At 51.6% G+C, this 22,517-nt stretch overlaps 1 protein-coding gene across 1 annotated transcript in view; it reads right to left on the minus strand.

The window, feature by feature from the left end:
- Nucleotides 1–668: 668 nt before the first annotated feature.
- SHB (SH2 domain containing adaptor protein B) overlaps nt 669–22,517 on the minus strand; it is a 141,182-nt gene continuing 119,333 nt past the window's right edge. The window contains exon 6 of the mRNA XM_055427087.2: nt 669–4,604. Within this exon, the coding sequence (XP_055283062.1) occupies nt 4,421–4,604 (184 nt within the window). The 3' untranslated portion in view covers nt 669–4,420. The remainder of the gene's footprint in view (nt 4,605–22,517) is intronic.

The following is a 22,517-nucleotide window of genomic DNA, read 5'->3' on the forward strand; positions in this document are numbered from 1 at the left end:
ACCCAGGTCTCTCGCATTGCAGGCAGATTCTTTACTGTCCAAGCCACCAGGGAAGCCCTCAACGGGCCAGCATCCCTCAGTCTTCAGGAAGACCAAGAATGGCTTCCTGCCACAAGCAATGAACGCCTCTCTCCTTGCCTCCACAGGACGAAGCCCTCAGAGGCCCAGAGACCTCGCCATCTGCTACTATGCAGGCTGTGCTACACCGTGACCCCCACCTGTTACCTCTGCTGGGAATACCAGGCTTTCAGGCTCCTGACTCATTCTCCAAGGCACAACTTTCCCTGACTGCTGCAAACAGATTCAACCCCCACTCATCTGCCCTCCACCCCCGGCCTGCCTCTATTGCATCACGTGTAGTTGCCTGTTCCCCCCATCCCACACTGGAAACTTCCTGAGGGCAGGGGTTGGGTTCTGTTCTCTGTATCTACCAGGCCCAAGGACTCAACAAATGTCTGCTGAACAAATTAATTTGTTTTCACTTAACGAGCTCATTAGGGCTCTAGCTTCCTCCTAATTACAAAGCAGGAAGTTTCCTTTTTTCCTGTAACGATCCATCTTTGGGGAATGATGGCAGAACTTCAACTTCTGCAAGAAGAAGGCAATCAAACTAGACCCCGGGCACACGTTTGCATTTGAAAGAAAGAAAACATGCAGGCTCAGTGAGGTACAGTTTAAACAAAACACGTGTATATTAAAAAGCTTCACATTAAATATACATTATCATACAGTTCATCACACAGAATTAGATCTTTACAGGACACTTTCAGCAGGAGGTGGTGGTCACAAGGCTCCTGGCAGTGACACAACAGCCCGGAGGAGAAGGGGAGAGGCTTGGGGCTGTCCATGCCCAGGGGGTGCCTGAGTGGGTCTCTGTGGGGTTCTGGAAGGTGCTCCTGCATCTGGGCTCTGGGTTGTGCTGGTTCCACTGGGCAACTTGCCCCATTTGTCTCTGCCAGTAATCGCTGGTGGAAGGTAAAAGAACAGACGTGGCAGCTTGCTGGATGACCATCTGATCCCGCCAGGACCCTTCACGGGCATCGATGGGCCAACTCCAAATGCCAGCCTGCCCTGTCTGCCCGATTCTGCAGGCACTGGCCTTGGGGTCTGTGGAAGCACATGGAAAGCCTGGCTGGCTGTCCCTGCTGGGCCCTTGATCAAGTGACATCAGCTGCTTCCCTGAGTGTGTATTGGAGAGCTGGTCAGAGCTCGGTGTTCTGAACCTTAAAAAGGCAATCTCCGGGGTCTGTGACTGCAGAAGCAGAGCATCTACCAAGGGCTCCACCTGTTGATTCCCAGGCCCGCGCTGGAAGTTACATCAAGATGGCCCTCTGCCTGCCCACCAGAGCCGCTCTGGGAGGGGCGGCACAGCTCAGCTGGGATTGGCCCAGCCTTCTGAAGAGGGGCCTTTTCACCTCTTTCTTTAGAAGGGCTGCTCTGTGAGCCTGTCTCCTGACAGGCAGGTGGGCCCTCTCTGCCCACAAAGCCTCCTTTCTTTCTGGGCCGCCATCTTGCTCTGGAGGGGCTGCCCAAAAGGCCTTGACTCCTCGGTGCTCAAGGACATTACTGCTCAAGTGGTTGGGGCATTATGGTCAATAATGAAGCCATCAATGGAGAGAAAGAAAAGGGGGAAAAAAACCCCAACAGTCCTGTGGCTCTGAGCAACGCGGCCTGTTAGGAGTTGGAGGCTGTGCTCTGAGACAAAATGCTGAGGCGGGATATTGTGTGGCAGGGATCTGCTTTTTTTTTTTTTCCCTCTAAGAAATCCAGCTCATTTTCCCCCTCATTAATTGGCAGCAGATGAAAAAAAAAAGGCCAAAACAAAACCCAAACCAACGCCAATAACCTGAATGTGAGTGTTTCTGAAAGGGAAAAGCTGTTTCAATTGTTAGCTGTCCAAGAAAACATGAATACACGCCGCCAGAGGAAACGGCCACAATCAGAGGAAGAAGAGGGAGAGGTTCATAAAATTAAGGAAAAAAATTCCTTTTAGCGGCTCCCATCCTGTAAACTGGCTCCTCTGCCGACCTCAGTCCCCAAGGGGAGCTGGAGGTTGGGCCTCCCAGGGAAACTTCAGGAAGATGGAGGCAGGGCCCAGGAATCCCTTAAAAGAATAAAGGCAAGAACAGAGGGTGAAGCAGCCTTGTTTTCCCTCAGACCGTGGGGTGGAGCCTTTTCTGAGGAGAAGTCTGTTCTGAAGTCTGTTCAGTGAGAATGGTCGTGGGCACTACCTGACCTGTGGTTCTTAGGAAGGGCCCTGTAGGAAATCTGGATTTGCTGGTGGAGGAGGGGCTACTGTGAGGTTCACCCCAACGCCCTGCTCGGCGGGCTACCTCCCCTGTCTCCAATCTCTAACTGGGTCCTAGGGATCCACTCTCCTTTGGCACCTCTGTTTGGACAAGTGCCAACACTTCACTCAATTTCTCACTCACTAGGAGAAAAAAAAAGAAGAAAACATGAATCACTCTAGGTACTGTAGCCTCAAAGGATGTTTTGGAAACAGAAAAGGAAAGGTCAGGATTGAGGTGTTGGAGACTAGGCCCAGGTCACAGGCAATGAGGCAACCATGAGGCGGATGGGCCTGTGGGATTCATGGATGGGAGGGGCTGGGGCTGCCTGGACTGACAAGGACTCAGGAGACTGACCTGATTGGTTGAACTGGACAGGAAGCAGATGCTAAGGGAACAGCTTTGGCCACAGCCTGCTAAAACCCACCAGACACCTAAAGGGACACGGCTTCTAGTCCTGCGTTGCACTGGCTTAACGGGCAGGAAGGGCAAGTCCTCTCCTCTCATGAGGCCTCCATCTCCTATCTGGACAGTGAGTTGGGAGTATCTCGAAGGACTGGCAGCGCTGGTGATGTTCAAGCTGGATTCAGCCCCCTCCTACTGGGGATGATGGTGACCAGACTTCCATTCCTCTTAGTCCACTGGCAGGCAGGATGACATGTGCTTGGTGAAGGTGCTGAAACTCGTGATGTATCTGGACCCCTCGCACCTCCTTCAGTAGGTGAAAGCCATGCCTTTCATGCTGTTCCATGAGATTCTTTCGTTTCTTCCATTGCATTTAATTGTGGTATGGTGGTGGGTGGGTTGGAGGAAAAGGAAAGGTAACAGTAACAGCAACCTCACTGAGTGTCTGCTCTGTATGAGAAGGATCTGGCTCCTATGAAGGGCAGGGGCAAGATGGGGGTGGAGTGTGGGGGTGTGTGTGCAGATGTTCCTATCTGTGTGGAGGTAGTACAGATGACCAAGAGGACTCCATGTCCCCCGAGAGGTCAGGATTTGCCTTCTTCCAGGAGCAGGGTGACAGCAAGAGACAAAGAACTGGCTCAAGAGTCTCCTCTGCTTGTGGACTGTGTGAACTTGGACAAATCACTCTCCTTCTCTGAGCCTCCCTTTCCCCACATGTGAAGTGCCTCATGGGGTAGCACTGACCCCAGCTAATGGTGAGAGCACTTTAGAGACTGCTGGGTGCTGTGCGCCTGTGGGGTTAACACAGACTTGCCATCACGGGGTGGCTGTATGCAGAAGAGGGAGCATGGATGCTGGATCAACATTTGAGGCTACCACTGGTGGAGCCTGAATGCCCCTTCCTGTAGGTTGACTCTCAAGGTGGCAAAGAAAACCCCTCTGCCCTGAGCTGGGGGCTCTGCCTCCTTCCCACGTGCCCAGAGGAGTTGCACCTTGCTCTGGGAACGAAACTCGCAGGTAAGCACTTGCCCCCCTCAGAGACCCACTGCAATATATTAAAAAAAAAAAAAGGGATAAGAATATATATTAAATGACTATTTTATTTACACACCCTATTCATAAATAATTGAATCCTTTTTTGACTGCACAACGATCCCTTGGAGATCTAATGATTACACTGAGTGACTAGAAGTGGATTAGTGGGCTTACATCTGTGTGTGGTCGTGTTCTCCCACCAATGTGCTCACGCGCGCATACACACACACACACCAGAAGGGAGGTGGGAGTCCGGGGCCTCCTGGGCTCTCATAACACCAGCACTTGGCTCCCAGCACCAGGGGGGCCCCAGTGGGAAAAACTGCGGCCGGGTACACAGGTGTGAATTCCTGACGGCAGGAGAACAAAGAGCCGCGACCCCGGGAGCTGCCGCCCCCGCCCCTCGGAGCGGCTCTCCTTTGTTCATCCTGGAAGGCATCTCTTTGGATTTGCAAATATTTTAATTCACAGAAACTCGAGGAGGGGGTTGGGAGGTGGGGGCTGGGGTGGCGCGCTGGCTGTCCTTCAGTCTTTATCCGGGCCTTCGCCAGCCCCCGCGAGTGGTGACAGCATTCTAAGACATGCAGTGCTGTGCTAGTACCATACACACGACACAAACTGGACACGGCTGGCAGCAGCGGCCGGGGCCACCGGCTCCTCCACGGCTGGGCCCCGGTTCGGCGCGGCGGGGCTCACAGGGTCCGCACAGCCACGGGGTAGAGGAGGGACAAGTGCTCGGCGCCCTTGATGGGCAGCTTCCTGGTGGTGTAGTAGTGGATGACCTCTGGGACGCTGTCGAACGGAGGGCTGTTCTGCCCCAGGACGTATTTCTCTTTGGTTTTGGCCAGTTTCATGTGCATGAAGCCCTGGTTGCTCCTGTGAACAAAGCGCAGAGATTGTTAGGATCCGCAGAATGAGGGAGGCCGAGGCCGCCACGCTGCTCGGGAGGAGGGAGCGGGTGGGAGGGCCGAGGCTTCCTCAGGAAAGCAGTTCCCAGAGAGCCTCTCGCTTCTGCTCGGAACCAGTTTGTCATGAATTCACACTCATCACCCGAGAGAGCTCTCCCTCTGGCCAATCTCCTGTTGAGGTGTGGAAGACTCCTTGCTGTCTGGGATAGACAAGAAACAGCCCTGATCTGCCCCTCTCCCAGCCAGGAATGGGGCCCAGGCCTTGCTGAAATGTGGCCTCACCAGAGAGACCCTCAATCGTAGCAGCAGACAGGGCTGCAGGAGAGTCGTCAAAACTCAGGAGATTTGAGGGACTTCCTCAGGAAAACAAGCAAACCCCCAAACTTGGCTCCTCTCCCTATTACTGATGCAGAGGAGAATTTAAGCCTTGCCTGGCAGGCACCATGCTTAAATTCCCAATGCCCTGACAAGTGGGCAGGGTAGGGGTTATCACCCCCAGTTTACAGTGTGGCAGGATGACAGGTGAATTGTTTCCAAAAAACTGATGCTCTCCCTTCAATAATAGGGGCCGGTCAGCAGGAAAGGGCTGCCCGGCCTGAGACTACATTTCCCAACCTCCCTTGCACCCACTGTTGTCATGTGACTAGTTGTAGCCAATGGAATGTGGGGAAAACATGTGTTCCCCAGCTTTGCCCCAAAGCTGGCAGTCTCCTCTTGATGCTTCCTCTCCCTGCTCAGTAAACCCTGCCTGCCTCCACCAAAGGCCCAGCCTGAATGTCTCCTCTGCCAGGAAGTCTTCCAAGTTCCCACTGGCAGAGCTCCTTCATTCTTCCAACTGCACTGAGGATATAATGCCTCCATCAGCACTTGCCTTCCTGAACTGTAATTACTTATCCATCTTCTCGATTCCCCTGGGAGCTCCAGAGCAGGGTGCAGGCTCTGGGCCCACAGTGATCTGCTGAAACGGGCAGTGGGTGGGTTCCTCGGAGATCAAAGCAGAGAGTCCTAAGCCCGTGACATGCATGCTGTGTGGGGCGCCGCTTCCGCCTGGCCCAAGTGGACCTCTCCCACCTCCCACTGAGGACTACTCTGACCACATCGGGTCACTAACCCCCAGTCAACCCACTTTTGCTCAGACTGCCCTTTCCCTGCTCACTCAGCTCCAAGCCTGGCCTAGCCACCACACCTGTGGATGCTTGGTTTCCAAAACACAGTCCAAATTTACTGTGTCACTTAGTGAGAAAGCTGGGGCTCTGACCTCCTGTGCCTTCTCCAGAGCCCATCCTTTGTGAGCAGCCTTAGGGGCCGGCTCCCAGGAGACCAAGCCCATCCCAGGTAAGGCCAAGAGCACTGTGTGGACACAGATGTGCAGCCTGCAGCCCTTCTGAGCTGTGGTTCTCGTTTCAGCTGCTCCCACATCTCTTCCATCCAGGACTGGGTTCTCCTCCCTTACCGGTGCCTGCTGTATTAATGCATCAATTTGGACTCCAGGACCATTTTCAAATGGGCAGAGCAAATGCTTAATGAAGTGCAGGCACTGAGTAATACATCTGCTCATAATAATGTATTTAGAGATGTCACCCTCAGCTTAAAGGAAATCGTTCAGAGAGCAATTATGTTTCAAGAGAGAATAATTCCTGTAAAGAACTGAAATTTAAATCAAGATTTTTTAAGGCTGACAATGTTCTAATTACAGAGCCTGTGGCAAGCTCTGCTCCTCAGTGAAGGGTCATTTCACTGGAGAATTGCCTCATCTGAGAAGCAGGAGGCGCACTTGCTTAAGCTGGTGCGTGCTTTAAAATACGAGCAATTCCCTCTGAGTCCAAGACTCAGCTACCTGCTACCCACCTCCGTGGAGAGACGGCAAATCTGTGCTGAAGAGTCTGTAACTGCTTGAATGCAGGGCTGAAATTATATGGCTAATAAAACTGGGGACAGTTAAGAAGCCTTGTAGTCTTGGAGGCCACGTGCTCAGTTTTACCTGGAGAAGTGGTGGGTGGGTATGGGGACAACAGGGCTGGAGCAGAGGTGAGTGACCTGGGTGGGTGGGTGTAGCCTTGGACATGTCATGCCGTCTGCCTGGGTGATATTTTGGGCTTTATAGCTGGTGCTGCAAAGCACAGGATGTGTTAGAGCTCACTAGCTGTGAGCTGGCCTGAGTGCCAAAGCTTTCATGGCATTGTGGGTATGAGGTCGCTAGGGGAACCGATTTAGTATCTAAGGAGGTTAAAGAAAATAACTCATATGGGTTAATAGGATATTTTCACACCAGTTGTTTTGAAAATATGCAGTGAGGGAAGTGGGTAGGGATGCTGGCAACGGGACAGAGCCAGAGAAGGAAGCTGAAGCTCCTCTGTTCCCAGATCGAAGGCTCTCAAGGTCACCACATACTAGGAACTCCACATTGATGTCTCCATCTCAACAGACATGGGCAGGCACTGGAACCTCCCTGCAGTCCTTCCTGACTCTCCAGGCCCACTGGTTTTTCCACTGATGCTGGTATTTCAGTACATACTAGTTTACAACCCTGAGCTGGGCTACGCTGAGGGGGCAGGCAGTCACAAAGTTCAGAGCTCAAGGCAGAGAACTCAGACCTGTGACCCCGGAATCCAGGGCCTGACTGTCCCCAGCAGAAGGAGAAAGGCCCACGAGCTGGCCCTCAGGCTGGAGTCCCTGCAGGATTGGCCCTTACCCTTGGGCTGATACACTGCACTCTCTGGTTCCCTGGACCTCAGGCTCTCCTTGGGCCCTACTGGGCTCTGTCTCTACCCATACTGGACCCACGGGAAGGCTAACTGTATGGCCTCTGAGGGTGCTTCTAGACCTAACGTCCTAGATTCCACGTCTATGCACATAATCTGCTGCCCATGAGGTGAGGGCTTCCTGCAGGAAGGGATCAAGTCAGCCTCATGCCCCCTCCACTGCTGCTCTTGGCCTCCAGTCCCAGTCTCACAGGGCATTGGCCTGGATGGCTCTCAGGGCTGATGTTTCCTGGGCACTTCCTGTGAGCCAGGCCACGTGCCCAACACTGAAGCTCCAGACGGGAGGGAGCTGACTGGGGGTCACACAGCCATCAGCTGCTGCTGCTTCCCTCCCTGGGTACCTTTCCCAGAACCCATGCTCCTGACCTCAGCGCCATGAACTCCAGAAGAGGGCCCAACCTAGCCCCCAACGCTTCCTGTGAGGCCAGCCGGGAGGCGGGTGAGAGGCATCAGACCCTGAGCAGGTGTCTTCTTGACTGCCAGGCTCAGTTCCCATGGTACCCACCCTGCGGGTAACAGCGGATCAGAGCATCACAGGGGCTGGCAGTAAATGGCCGTCCTGGGGACTAGGAATGGTGTGTCCTGGCCGGTGGAGTCCCCAGCCACGGAGGGACCATCATAGAGTTGGTGGGCCTCAAGAGGTGAGTGGGGCTTTCTTTCTGAGACAATCTGTCAAACCTCGACTTAATGCAAACATTGGGCAGAGCCTTGTCAATATACACCCAGGAGGTGTGCTGCAGTGATATATCCTGACTGGTCACAAGGTCCCCACGAGTGAGATGCCACTTAATGACAGCTGAAGATTTAAAAACAGCTGCCAGGGATGATTTTAATAACTGCCAACTCAGAGGAGGAAATCCAGCACAAGATTAAAATTCCCAGGGAGAATGGAGGGTACATCGGATACCCAGCATGCACAGGGATGTGTGGGGCTCTAGGAGCAAGAAGTAGCCTAGGGACCATGCATCCAGGGCCGGGTTCCAGGCCTGGCCACCTTCCCATCATGGCTTCTGAGAAGGCATGGGTCCCCGGGGAGCTCAGACAGGCTGCCACCTCCTGCCAAGCTCCTGCGTCAGTCCTGTCTCCTTTGATAGGACATTCTGTGAGAGCTAAGTCACAATTAGGGGTGTCTCCAGCGGGTGACCTGTCTAATGAGTCTTGTAAGGCTGGTGGAGGCTGGGGATGCTGGGGCTGTCAGGGCGTTCAGATCGCTCATTACCATCACAAAAAGCACCTCCTTGTAACCAGGATTATCAAACGTGCCTCGTGCGTCAGGCCTAATAACAGGCCCCACCTCGTCTCATAATCACGGGCTTTAATAAAACATCACTCAGCCCGCAGCTGCCGGCCCGAGCAGGGTGCGAGGCCTCACCTCACGCTTTTAGACCTAATTGCTTGATGCATATTTCATGAAGAATCTTGGGTAATAGTTATGTTAAATTGCTTCTTTTCATGATGAAATGACTTAAAAAATACTTGATATAATATTTATGTGGGAGAAGTCGAGGAAATTGTCCTTTGGGATTAGTGTATAAGACCTGGTTACAGGAATCCACGCTCAAGAGGTGTGATCTCAGGTTTACCTCTTTTGAAAGGTAGTTGGGGAGCTGCTCTCTTCACGGAGATGCTCCAGCACATTGTCCCTCAGCTCATCCAGGGGTGTCCTTGGGACCCTGCAGAATAAAAGCTCAACCCCACCGTGCACCGAGCTGCTGCCACATGCTATCTCACTTAAGCCTGCAGCAAGGCTGACACTTTGCTTGGTGTAACTGCCATTGTTGACAGATGGGGAAACCAAGGCTGAAGGAGGCTATGTGCCTCCATGGGCACCTTGGGGCCCACACAACAGGTACTTCCTGCGGCAATGCTGCCTCTGGAAGCAGATGGCTCTGATTCAGCACATCTGCTCTTTGACCTCCAGGGAGATGTCTACAGAGAAAAGTGTCTACAGAGAAGACACTTTTCCTCCTCATCACACCTGTGAGCAAGCCTCTCCAGAAACACTCGTGAGTGTCTGCAGAGAAGCATGCTCCAGGGAGAGCCCTGGGGCTGCTGTGGGAGAAACCACCCAGACCTCCAGTGATAGGGGCCTTCAAGGGAAAAGGCACTGGGGTGACATCTCCTGAGGACTTCCTGCGTGCAGGATGGCCCTGCACAAGCTTTGAACGTCCCGCTTAGGGCCTGGGAGCCTGGCAGAACAAATGTGTGCAACGTGATTGCCACTGCTGCCCTTGGTCAGTGACTGGACCAACCTGTGGCTTCACAAAGAAGCTGGGAGGGCTGACATTATCTACAAGAACACCAAGGGCCAGAGGGAGAAGCAGTCTGCCTGAATCGCAGTGAGAGGACACCAGGGCTTTCTGAGTCCTTATAGCCATGTGGTGGGGTTCTCCAACTGTGCCATGTATCGGGTGGGGGGCACGAAGGCCCCTTCCAGCTGAGACGTTCTAGGGGTCGAGGGAGCTGGGGGAAGGGGTTTACGAGGTCACACGCCTTCTGAAATCACCTTCAGGGGGACAAGCCAAAGACACGTGCACCAAGTTATAGAGCACAAACATCTAAATGTGAACACCGCTGAGCCAAACGACTTGATTTACAACCAAATAATCAGACTTTCAATAAATGCATTGGCAGCAACTAGCCTCCCCAAGAAACCCAGGCATTTCTCAAGCTCTAAGTTGGCGGCTCAGGGTGAGATCTTCAGTAAATCATGATGAAAAGCCATCTCCAGGGGGAAGGAGAGCTGGCCGATGACTTTCGCAGCAAGGGTTGTTTTGTGCCACAAAATGCAGCAGGTGGGTCAGAACGAACCCATTGGGGGCAATTTTCTCAGGAGTAGACTAACAAAGTGTCAGACAGGAGGACTGCAATGATCCAGACGGCTGAGGAAGTGAGCCTCCCATCTCTGGAGGCGTGTGACTGGGAGGGTAATGATGCTTGGATGACTTTTGTAGTTCCTCTGGTAGGGGTCCCTACATAGGCTTCAGCAAGAGCACATGAAAACCACAATGGCACATGTGGATGCAGAGCGAAGGGTGACATGGGAAATGTTTTGGAGCTTTAAGAAGAGGAGAAAGGACTTTTCTAGGAACACGAAAATCCTTTTGTGTTTGAAGCACATGGGGTTGATGGTGATGGCTGGACTGAAGTCAGATGCCTGGGTTCAAACTCTGATCCCACTTATGTCATTGGCTGGGCAGGTCCCCTCTCCCTGGGCCTCAGCATTCTTGTTTGGAAAAGATAGAGGGGGTTCCTCCACTGCTGAAGTTCTCAAGCCAGTGAGAGACATCACAGGGGCATGGGGAGCTGCACCAGCATTGCCAGAAGGACTGGTGTACTCACACAGGTACAGCAAATTTCCGGGCTTGGGGACAGCACAGTGGCAAAAACAGGCTTCTTAACATCTGTGCCAATGGGATGGAGAGAAAGCATTCAGGCTTGGGGGGGTGGGGTGGGGGTGTCTCCTTCTACAGGACAAGCCCCTCTCTACCCATACTCTCCTTGGGGCACTGGCTGTCAATGGGGCAAGTTTACCTCCTTCCTGGGGGCACTTGACAATGTCTGAAGACAGGGGAGCCGCTGGCATCTCTAGCTGGAGGTCAAGGATGCTGCAAAGGACAGATCCACAGCATAGAATAACCCAGCCTAAACTTCAGCGGCAACTCACGGGTCACCAGTGCTTCAAATCCTTCATCTGTGAAGTGGGGCTAACAAGAATAGATGTGAGGGAGAAGCGAGAATGTGTATGTGAAGGAAGCAAGAACATCTGATAAACGTTAGTCGTCCGGCCCCTCATTCAAGGGCTGAAGACATGGCACAGAATTTGCCAAACGGATGCAGAGGTTCCAGGCTATTTCCAAGGACCAACCCCCAACCGTCACTCCAACCAGCAGGTGCAGGGGGAACACATAGCACCTGAAGGCAGGTCCAGAACAGTGGCCGGGCAGATGCTGGGCAAAGGCAGCTGTTGAGGCAAGCACCAGCTGCCGCAGAGAGGACTTGGAGGACACAGTGGTTTTCATAGGCAAAAGGGGAGCTGGAAACCTGAGGCTGAGCCAGGTGATGCTGAGAGGGAGATGACGGGGTGGGGAAGGTCAGACGAGGGCAAAGGAATCACTGCCTGCAGATCCAGAGGGACCCAGACCTGGGCTGAGTCTCCCAGGTCTGAGAGTCTCCCAGACTGCCACTTCTGAGCTGTGCCTCTCTTGGAGCCTCAGTTTCCTCATTGGAGCTTTCACTGCCCACCCGTAAGGACTGTCCTGAGGTCCCAGCTGGGTGGGGCATGAGCGAGTTTGGCAGGTGCTAAGGCCTGGGGTTCTGGCATGGCTTTGTTTCCACCCACACACTGCAGGAGCCCTCATAGAAGGTGCTGCCCGGGCTGAGCGCTAAGTGTGCCTCCCCCTCGGCCAGGTCTGCTGTTTGTGGCCATGTTGGCGGCAGGCCCACGTCCTCCAGCGGGGCAGCCTGCCTGGCTGAAGTGGGACGCCTGGGTTCTGGCCCCAGTTCTGTCACCAGATGACAATGGGCATGGTGTTTACATCCCCGAGATCAATTTTCCCAAACATCGAGTGGTATTTCTCAACACTCTCAAAAGCACATTGTTACACACCGGGGTCCACGTGGAAACAGAATGGGAATGATGAGGAAAGAGCCTTCTCTGCTTAAAAAATCCTGGTCAAAGGCAGTACTGTGCGTATTGCTTTGCAGTCAACATTTCTGATGGACACAAGACACCAAGCAGAGGCTTCTGAGGCCATGTCTTTCCCTGACTTTATTTAACAGATGACATGAGACCCAGAAAGGGGTGGAGGTTTGTTCCCATTCTCCAGTGAACCCAATATGGCCCCCACCTTGTGCCATCAGCCATAGGGCACTACCCATAGCCTTTGTAAGCTCTGAGAAGGCAGTGATGCTGTACAAGGTGGAGGGTGGAGGCGGGCATGCCAGGAGCGGGAAGGATACAGCAATCTACCTATACCCCAGTTCGCACCTTCGTCCTTAAAGCACGGTGCTTACCCTCATTATCCTGCGGACCCAACTCCTTTCTTGATGGGGCTTTCCTTGCTAACTGAGCAACTGATTCATTAGCACAGCAAAGAAGGGGACTCGCCCACAAAGCATGTGATCCAACTCACAGTTTTACTTAAAAAAACAAAAACAAGTACAGAAGGAAAATCCAGAAGGGTCTTTAAAAACTGCAGACTAAAATAGATCTATTTGCTCAGCAGCCCTGCCTCTAACCTGAGGATCCATTCTTTCTCCCTGGGATTTCAGAGGCACACACTTAACTCTAAGCCAAAGTGGCCCTGGCCAAAGGCCTTTTGCAAATCATGTGAAAGACAGTGACTGGTGGTTTTCAGTGGAAAAGCTCCCAATAAGCCCTGGGGATCTGGGCCACAGTCTCTTCATCTGTGAAATGGGGAGATCTTATGATGTTCCCTAACCTCACTGAAAGCAAGGGAAAAGAGCCCTGAACAGGAAGTTGAGACCTGGTCCCACCCCTGGCTCTTGCCCTCTTGGGCCTTGGTTTTCCCATCTACACAGCAAAGGGAGAGGACAAGGCGATCACTGAGGTACCACAAACTTCTAAACCTCTGAAACTTAGCACATAGAAGATGCTCACACCATGCAATCAGGAAAGAATGGCTTCAGATATTAAACAAAATGACTGACCTTCACTGCAGATGCCCCAGAGTTCCAGGGCTGGAAGAGAAGTGCAGGTTTCTCAAACACAGAGTTTCTTCAAATGTGTCCCAGAATGCCTACATCAAGGTCCCCGGGGATTTGCTAAGCCTGTCGCTTTCTGGGCTTCTCTGGAACTAGAATCAGCCTTTAACACACTCTCCAAGAGATTCTGATGCAGTCAAGTTTGAAAAGCACCATTCTAGTTCTTATCTGGTGATGCAGAGTCCACATTCACATCTCACGTCCAGCATTTTCTTTTTGCTCACCCACAGCACTGGGCTAGCTCACTCCTTACAGGGACAACCTTTTTCAACCTTCGATGGCTCTCCCCATGAGAAAGTCCTTCTATGTTCTGAGCTGAATTGTGACTTAGCACAGTCCTGTAGGCCACAGCTGCCCCACCTGCCCTGGGAAGTCCCTCCTGAAGAGTGGGGTACAGAGCAGGTATAGACCTGAGGCTGCTCCTCTCTCCAGCTGTCCTCAGAGGGCAGAAGCTCCTATCCTTTCCCATTCTGGTCCCCGCTGCTGCTCACTCTCTCATATGCTGGGGGCTGCAAGTGGACAGTGTCTCCCATGGGTCTATCCCACTTGGCCATTAGTCAGGCTGTCTGGACATGACTCCACCACCGTGTGCACACCCCAAGCCTTCGCTGAACTTCTTTCTGGTGTCTGCTGACCTCCAGAGTCCACTCTGTCTTCCTCCTCCTGATCCCAAAGGACAGGATCTCATTGGCTTTAGAGTGTTAGTGGGTCAGACAACATGCACCTCTTGTCCCAAACCAAAAAAGGGCACCAGCCCAAGAACATTAAGAAGCAAAAGCCCACTGGCTGGAGCCACACTTGGAAGGTTTGCAAATGTAATTCTGAAAGGTCACTATCAGCCCTTTGTAATTTGGGCTCTGGAGGGTGAATCCTCTCATGTTGGGCATCCATTCTGGCAGCTTCTTGAAAACTTCTGTCCACAGGGTAGAGCGTCCTCTCAAAATTAAATTGCTGGCTCTTTGCTCCCTAATGAAATTGATTTCTGCCTTGATACACAACAAAGCTTTCATTTTATTATTTGGCTAGGGTTTGACCACATTAATTATAGTTTTTTATCAGCATGGCTGCAAGTAATTGAGTTCCAAAGTTACTGACTATTGGAACTGATGGCTTTTTAAAAGCATAACTACCACAGAAGTGAAATGGTCAACTCTCATTTTGTCACAGAAGATTTCTAGGGGGTAAGATTGGAACAATTCAGGACAGGAAGAAGCATTTTTCTGGTTTGAAAATCTGAACTCAAAATGGGATTATGTTCACATTTGGAGACTGTTTTTGAAATGTGGGTGTGCACGGCACATACTACCTCACGCTTCTGCCGCTTCAGTGGTTTGGTCATCACTTGTGTCAGAACTCATAAACTGCCCCAAGTTTTTAATCATTGTTATTGGCACAAGTCTACCTATCTTAGAGGATACGCTGTGGAAGCCTCTTCAAATCAGTGTCTAACACCAGGTACCAGGGATTGCAAAGTGCCTACCTGGCACTGTGTAAATGCATTTTCCCCCGGGAGGCTGTGTTCAGCCAGAGTGGGCTATACACCTTAGTGTCAGGTGGAAACGATGGGCACACAACTACTCTGAACAAGTTGGGGGATGGGAAAGAATTGTGCAAGAGAGAAAGGGACAGAAATGAAGAAAGCTATGGGGAGAGAGAAGGAGAGCTGACCAGGACTTCAGAGTTTATAAGGCACATCTTTGTCCACCTGGGCCAAATGTTTAGTCACCTTGGCCAAGGGGGGCTGACATGGAGGGGACACTTGAAAACTCAAGTTGGCACCACAGGGAGAGGGGACACTGCAGAGACCTCTCCTCTAATGCCAAACCTAATCGTCCTTCTACCTTGCTGTTACTTCCCAATACATTATTATCCTTCTAGGCCTTGCTCACATGCCACCTCCTCCAGGAAGCCTTCCAAGATGCCACCAGTCAGACTCACTTTCTTCTTCCCTTATTTATTCCCTGCCACACTTCCCTCCACCACAGCCCTCACCTATTCTTGTCCCTCTGTCTCCCTATCCAGCTGGAGGCCTGGTGCCCAGTGGGAATGCAGCAGTGACACCTAAGCTGCAGACCTGTCACCCCTGCCCTGAAAGTCTGTGCTGAGAATGTGACAGGCTGATCCCCAAACCGCCTGGAGCTGTGAGCAGCATGTGGATTTTCAAAAGGAAAATAGCAAAAAAAAAAAAAAGTTCTAATTAAAGCATTTCTAATAAGCCAGCTTTGCCAAAACCAATTGTTTCTTATATTCCTCCTGGGTGAAGCAATCTTTTTTTAAAAAAGGCATTAAAAGTGGCAGAAAGCACCCTAGGCTGGAAGGAGGTCATGGCTGCTCACTGTGTGGGAGTGGGGTGTGCTCAGCAAAGGACGGGTTTGAGGCACAAAATGTGTGCATGTGTGAGTGTGACACACACTCAGACACAGCAAAACATCATTTTTATAGCTTTAGAATTTGAACTGTGGGAGCAAAGACGAGAGCTATAAAATCTGACATCTGATTTTATAAATCTGCCGCAAATACCAAGAACATTTATGGAGAAAATGAGAGAAGAAAATATAGTGCTCTGGGGCTTCAGAAGGGTAATAACCCTGGGATGGGAGTTGAGACATCTGGGCTCCGCCAGCAACTCACTGCGGGACCTTGGGAAGGTCCTTTTCCCTTCCTGTGCCTGTTTCTCTCATCCGAAAGCCAGGGTCTTGACCTGGATAATGCAAGACTCTTCTGGTTGCAAGGGTCTGAGGGTGTGGGGAACAGGAAACCTTGAGATTTTACTGAAGGAAGCCGGGTGCTTCAAGCCCCACCAAATGCCTCAAGGAGGGGGCTGGTCATATTTCCTCTGGGGAACATCCAGTTATTTACTTAGCTATTAGCAAAATAAGACCCCCCATACTTTCCTGGGGAAGGCACAAGTCTCTATAAATAACCCCACCTGAATTTATACAGCCACTCGGGGTTTACAAAGAGATCTCCCTTCTGATGTATCCCTGAACCTCGGGGGTGAGGCTCAGAGACGTGAAATAATTCGCTGGGTGACCCCCACAGCTGGTGGAAGCAGTGGGATTCAGGCCCTGATCCTCTAGCCCCTGACTGCATCCATGTTTCTGTTCCTTCTCTGATGGCAGGTATGAGGTCTGTTATCTGTCACCACGGCCTGGGCCTGCAGTACGCACATGCCCTCCCAAGTTCCCAAACAAGCCATTCCCAGATGGCTTTTGCAAAAATATTGTTAAATAAATCCTATTAACAAGATGTTAGAAATGTGATTGGAAAGAAATGTTTTTCACATTTGGAAAGACCAGTGCCTCAGAAAGGAAGCTGTCCCAGGGCATGAGAGGCTTCCTGGCGATGGATGGGCAGTTGGAACCCCGCCCCCAACCCCGCTCCCCTACTGCCACCCGGCAGGCGAGCCACACAGGCAGATTTATGTGGGCTGATACAAGATAATTAAAAACCAGCTGGAAATGTAATCGGGTGGCTTAGACGCTGGAGAGGACTAGGGAGATCTCGGGGGAGTAAAGGGCAATGCTGTGTGCCTGGCTGCGAGGGGCGACGCGGCAGGTCAGGAAGGGAAACTCCAGCCCATCAGCAGGCACCTTGGGTGCTGCCAGACTGGCAGGTGCTCTGGACAAAGGGCTGGCAGTGTGAGTGCAGGCACCTCTTGCCTCCGGGTTTGGGGCAGCAATGAAAACTCGTCCTGAGTTAGGATGAGCTTCCTGGGTTTTTCAAAACTGATAGTTCCAGGCCCGTGTTGCAGCTGGCAGAGCCACCACTCACCCGGCTGTTCAGAAATCGGAACAAGGCCCCAGGCTACTTGCTCTTTCTCATCCGCTTCGGTTCTACCAAGACATGACCTCTGTTTACTCCCACTGCCTGAGTCCTTTGCTGAACTGTTGCAGCCTCCTCGGCAGCCAGCCCTCCACCCTGACCTGCCTTCCAGATTCAGCCACCGTCAGATGGGGCTTCTGAAAACCTCTGTCTCTAAAGTTCACTGTTTTCATTTCGTCTCCTGCACAGAACGTTTGAGGAGCCTCTTGTTTTGCCTACAGCAGTAGCTCCTAATTGCACCATTTCCTTTAAACCTTTTAGAGAAGGCGAAAACATGCTGTCCACTAATTGAGCAGAAAGTTCATTTTCCCTCCATCAGCCCTGAAAGGATGTGAAACCCTCAGTGTAGCAAGAGCAAAGACGTAGACACCCCCCTCCCCTGCTTGCTCTTTGTCTCAGGCTGACGCAGATGCTGCCAAAACACAGGGCCTGGCTGAGAAGCTAGGAGGCAGACATGCTTCTTCCTCTCTCTGGCCTTAGTTTTGCATGCCTGTTGAGGTGGTCATCATCTTCAGGAGCTGATGAGGAACTGGCAGATCAGAGAGGTTAAGTGACTTACTCAAGGTCACATAGTCAAGAGGGCAGCCTGGATTTAACATGAGCTCTCAGTGATTTGTCTCAGTCATAGCAATGCAGGATTTTCTCAAGTGGTAGCCTGTATGAACTCTAAGATCCTATCACCATAAAGGGGAGTGGATGTGGGCATGGACAGTCAGGTAATTCTCAAGGTACTGACCACACCAAGGTCTTTTCTCAATAACTCATGGCTGGAACAAAGTCTGTAACAAAGACAGTGAGCTGCCACTAACTTGCTGCTGGCTGGGCACAGGCCAAGCACTCACATATACCATCTCTCCATGCTGCTGCTGCTGCTAAGTCGCTTCAGTCGTGTCCGACTCTGTGCGACCCCATAGACGGCAGCCCACCAGGCTACCCTGTCCCTGGGATTCTCCAGGCAAGAACACTGGAGTGGGTTGCCATTTCCTTCTCCAATGCGTGAAAGTGAAAAGTGAAAGTGAGGTCGCTCAGTCGTGTCCAACTCTTAGCGACCCCATGGACTGCAGCCTACCAGGCTCCTCCATCCATGGGATTTTCTAGGCAAGAGTACTGGAGTGGCTTGCCATTGCCTTGTCCGATCTCTCCATGAGTACCTCTGTAAAACCCATTTTATAGACGAGGAAACCGAGGCTCACAGATGCTAAGTCCCTTTGTCCAAGACCATCCTGCTAGTAAGAGGCAGAGCTGGGGTTCAAAAGCCCACGCCAGACTGATCCAGAGCTCGTGTCTTCTGCTACAGCTGCCTCTAATCTGGGGAGATAGGGGAGGAGGTTAGTGATTGGATCTACTGAAAACTGGGTTGGAAAGCAGGCAGCTTCTCTCCTCCTGGTCTGCTGTTTCCTCAGCATGGATAGCTCCTTACCCTGCCCATCCCCAGCTGTGTCAGTTCAGTTCAGTTCAGCCGCTCAGTCATGTCCGACTCTTTGCGACCCTATAAATCACAGCACGCCAGGCCTCCCTGTCCATCACCAACTCCCGGAGTTCACTCAAACTCATGTCCATCGAGTCAGTGATGCCATCCAGCTATCTCATTCTCTGTCGTCCCCGTTTCCTCCCACCCCCAATCCTTCCCAGCATCAGACTCTTTTCCAGTGATTCAACTTGTCGCATGAGGTGGCCAAAGTATTGGAGTTTCAGTTTCAGCATCAGTCCTTCCAATGAACACCAAAGGATTGATCTCCTTTAGAATGGACTGGTTGGATCTCCTTGCAGTCCAAGGGACTCTCAAGAGTCTTCTCCAGCACCACAGTTCAAAAGCACCATTCTACGGCGATCAGCTTTCTTCACAGTCCAACTCTCACATCCATACATGACCACGGGAAAAACCATAGCCTTGACTAGACGGACCTTGGTTGGCAAAGTAATGTCTCTACTTTTTAACATACTATCTCGGTTGGTCATAACTTTCCTTCCAAGGAGTAAGCGTCTTTTAATTTCATGGCTGCAATCAGCATCTGCAGTGATTTTGGAGCCCCCAAAAATAAAGTCTGACACTGTTTCCACTGTTTTCCTATCTATTTCCCATGAAGTGATGGGACCAGATGCCATGATCTTAGTTTTCTGAATGTTGAGCTTCAAGCCAACCTTTTCACTCTCCTCTTTCACTTTCATCAAGAGGCTTTTTAGTGCCTCTTCACTTTCTGCCATAAGGGTGGTGTCATCTGCATATCTCAGGTTATTGATTCCAGCTTGGGCTTCTTCCAGCCCAGTGTTCCTCATGATGTACTCTGCATAGAAGTTAAATAAGCAGGGTGACAATATACAACCTTGACGTACTCCTTTTCCTATTTGGAACCAGTCTGTTGTTCCATGACCAGTTCTGACTATTGCTTCCTGACCTGCATACAGGTTTCTCAATAGGCAGGTCAGGTGGTCTGGGATTCCCATCTCTTTCAGAATGTCCCACAGTTGATTGTGATCCACACAGTCAAAGGCTTTGGCATAGTCAATGAAGCAGAAATAGATGTTTTTCTGGAACTCTCTTGCTTTCTCCATGATCCAGCGGATGTTGGCTATTTGATCTCTGGTGCCTCTGCCTTTTCTAAAACCTGCTTGAACATCTGGGAGTTCACGGTTCACATATTGCTGAAGCCTGGCTTGGAGAATTTTGAGCATGACCTTACTAGCATGTGAGATGAGTACAACTGTGCAGTAGTTTGAGCATTGTTTGGCATTGCCTTTCTTTGGGATTGGAATGAAGACTGACCTTTTCCAGTCCTGTGGCCACTGCTGAGTTTTCCAAATTTGCTGGCATATTGAGTGCAGCACTTTCACAGCATCATCTTTCAGGATTTGAAATAGCTCAACTGGAATTCCATCACCTCCACTAGCTTTGTTCGTAGTGATGCTTTCTAAGGCCCACTTGACTTCACATTCCAAGATGTCTGGCTCTAGGTCAGTGATCACGTTATCGTGATTATCTTGGTCGTGAAGATCATTTTTGTACAGTTCTTCTGTGTATTCTTGCCACCTCTTCTTAATATCTTCTGCTTCTGTTAGGTCCATACCATTTCTGTCCTTTATAGAGCCCATCTTTGCATGAAATGTTCCCTTGGAATCTCTAATTTTCTTGAAGAGATCTCTTGTTTTTCCTATTCTGTTGTTTTCCTCTATTTCTTTGCATTGATCGCTGAGGAAGGCTTTCTTATCTCTCCTTGCTATTCTTTGGAACTCTGCATTCAGATGCTTATATCTTTCCTTTTCTCCTCTGCTTTTCGCTTCTCCAAGGCCCAGGTCAAAACCCTTCCTTACCCGCCCCTCTCCTGCGATCACTGTCTGCCTGGAATCAGCCAGCTACCTCGGTGCCAGTTTGCCTGACCCCCGCCTCTGTTTCTTTGGTATCCCCCCTCCTCCAGCCCTCACACCCACCTGGCAGCTCAGAGAGGTACAGAGTAAGGGGGTCATGGGGGCAAACAGCCAGGAAACTAGGGCCCCGGTCATCAGAGCTGGGCAGTGCCCCAGGCGGTACATACCTGCCTTCCTTGAAGCCCTCAGGGGCAGGCTGGGGAGGAGGGCAAGTGGTGACAGAGTCCCACATTCTGGGGCAGGAGGTCATGCTGGGTAGGGAAGCCCACAATGGCTGGGAAGCCTCCACTGTGGTCTGGGAGCCCACCCTGGGGGGTGAGACCACCCTGGGGGCTCGCCCTTGGGAGCAGCCACTGTGGAAGCCTCAGACGTCCGCTCAACAAGGGGTGCTCAGACAGCAGAAGGAAGTGAAGTCCGTGCTCCCTCTGAGGATCGAAGGGCGAGCAGTCTTTCCACGTTCCCCCACCTCTCCCCACCCTACAAACTGTTATTATTTCTTGCTCCTGGCTGTCAGCAGCAACAAACTAAGATTAATCACTTGCCCGCCTGCCAAGACCCAGACATGCCTACTGTTTGAAAACTCTCTCCTTTACCATATAAATCAATGAGGGGAGAGAAGAAAGAAAAACAACGCTGACAGAAATGCACCCCCAGCGCCCCTGGAACACAGCCCGTCATCTCTGGCCCTGCCACGCGCACCCCCCTCCCAGGGAGCATCTGTTGGGTGAAGACTGGCTGCCCAGCGGTCAGCACAACCTCCCAGCTCCAGGCGGGAACCTGAAGGGCCTCGTCTGGCAATCAGACCAGGAGGCATTTTCTTGATAAACTATCCTGCCCCCTCCTCCCAACATGAAGAAGGAGGTGGGGCCTTCCCACTGTCCTTAGAACAGAGCAGAAAAGAGAAGCTTGTCCTGACCATGGTGACCTTTACCTGGAAGCAAATTTATGAATCAAACGCTGGACCCTCTTTCTATGGGCACTGGAGGTGGGGACAAAGACACCGGCGCAAGTCATCCAGAGGCAGCTACAGCCCAGACACACCCCCAGGGCGTGTGACCCGGTGCAGCCTTGTCCACCATGCTGGCTCCGTGGCAATTTCTAAAGGCTCTGGGAAAGCTGGGAGGAGTGGAGACTGGCATATACTGAGTACTTGCTGTGGGCTGAACCTGCTGGGCTGCGTTAATTTTTATAAGAACTTCATGAGAATGGCCTACACAGCTTTCCAAGTGATGATCAGGGAGGTAAATTCATTGGCTAGAACCACAGAGCAGTTAAGAGTGGAGCAAGGATTTGAACCCATGTATCTCACTGGTTGCAGAGCCCATGCTTTTCACTCTACATCATTACTTTTTTTAAAAAACAAATTTTGGCCACACTATGCAGCATGTGGGATCTTGGTTTCTGACCAGGGACTGAACCCGAGCCCCCTGCATTGGAAGTGCAGAATCTCCACCACTGGACTGCTAGGGAAGTCCCTCCCTCTACATCTTTAAAAGTGATCTCCCCCAGGAGATCCATTTCTTGGACTGTGCTAGCTTTGGTGGCACGTCTGTGGACATGTGAGGGCACAAGGAGGCAGAGTGTTGCCCCACTCGACTCCCGGTTCATGAATGGTTCTAGAGCACAGCTCTGGGGACATGACTGCAAGGCTGCTCAAAAGCCTCAGGAATGCTCCCTGATGTACAGGATAGAGCCCCAGTTCCTCAGCTGGATGACCAGTGCCGCCCTTCTCCTTGGTTCCTGCCAATGTTACTCGTTATTCTTACACAAGCTCTGCATTTTCCTGTCTCTGTGCCATCTTCTCTGCCTGGCTGTCCCCTCTGCCCTGTCCACAGTCTAAGACCTGCCCAGCCTTCCAATACCCCCTCTTCTGGTTCCTTCCCTCTTTCACAGACCTGAGCACTTTCTGCCTTGAAAAGTGAAAAAGTGAAACTGTTAGTTGCTCAGTCGTGTCTGACTCTTTGCAACCTTATGGACTGTTGCCCACCAGGCTCCTCTGCCCATGGAATTCTCCAGGCAAGAACACTGGAGCTCCCTTCTCCAGGGGGTCTTCCAGACCCAGGGATTGAGCCCAGGTCTCCTACCGTCTAAGCCATCAGGGGAAGACACTTTCTGCCTTAGGTAGCTTTAAACATGTTCTGTGAATATTTGAGTTACCGGTGTAAATGCCACTTCTTCCCCACTTGGGCTATGAACTCCTGGAG

Source organism: Moschus berezovskii, chromosome 7 (genome assembly GCF_049115385.1).
Source record: "Moschus berezovskii isolate FMDL1 chromosome 7, NW_MosBer_1.0, whole genome shotgun sequence".
NCBI lineage: Eukaryota > Metazoa > Chordata > Mammalia > Artiodactyla > Moschidae > Moschus > Moschus berezovskii.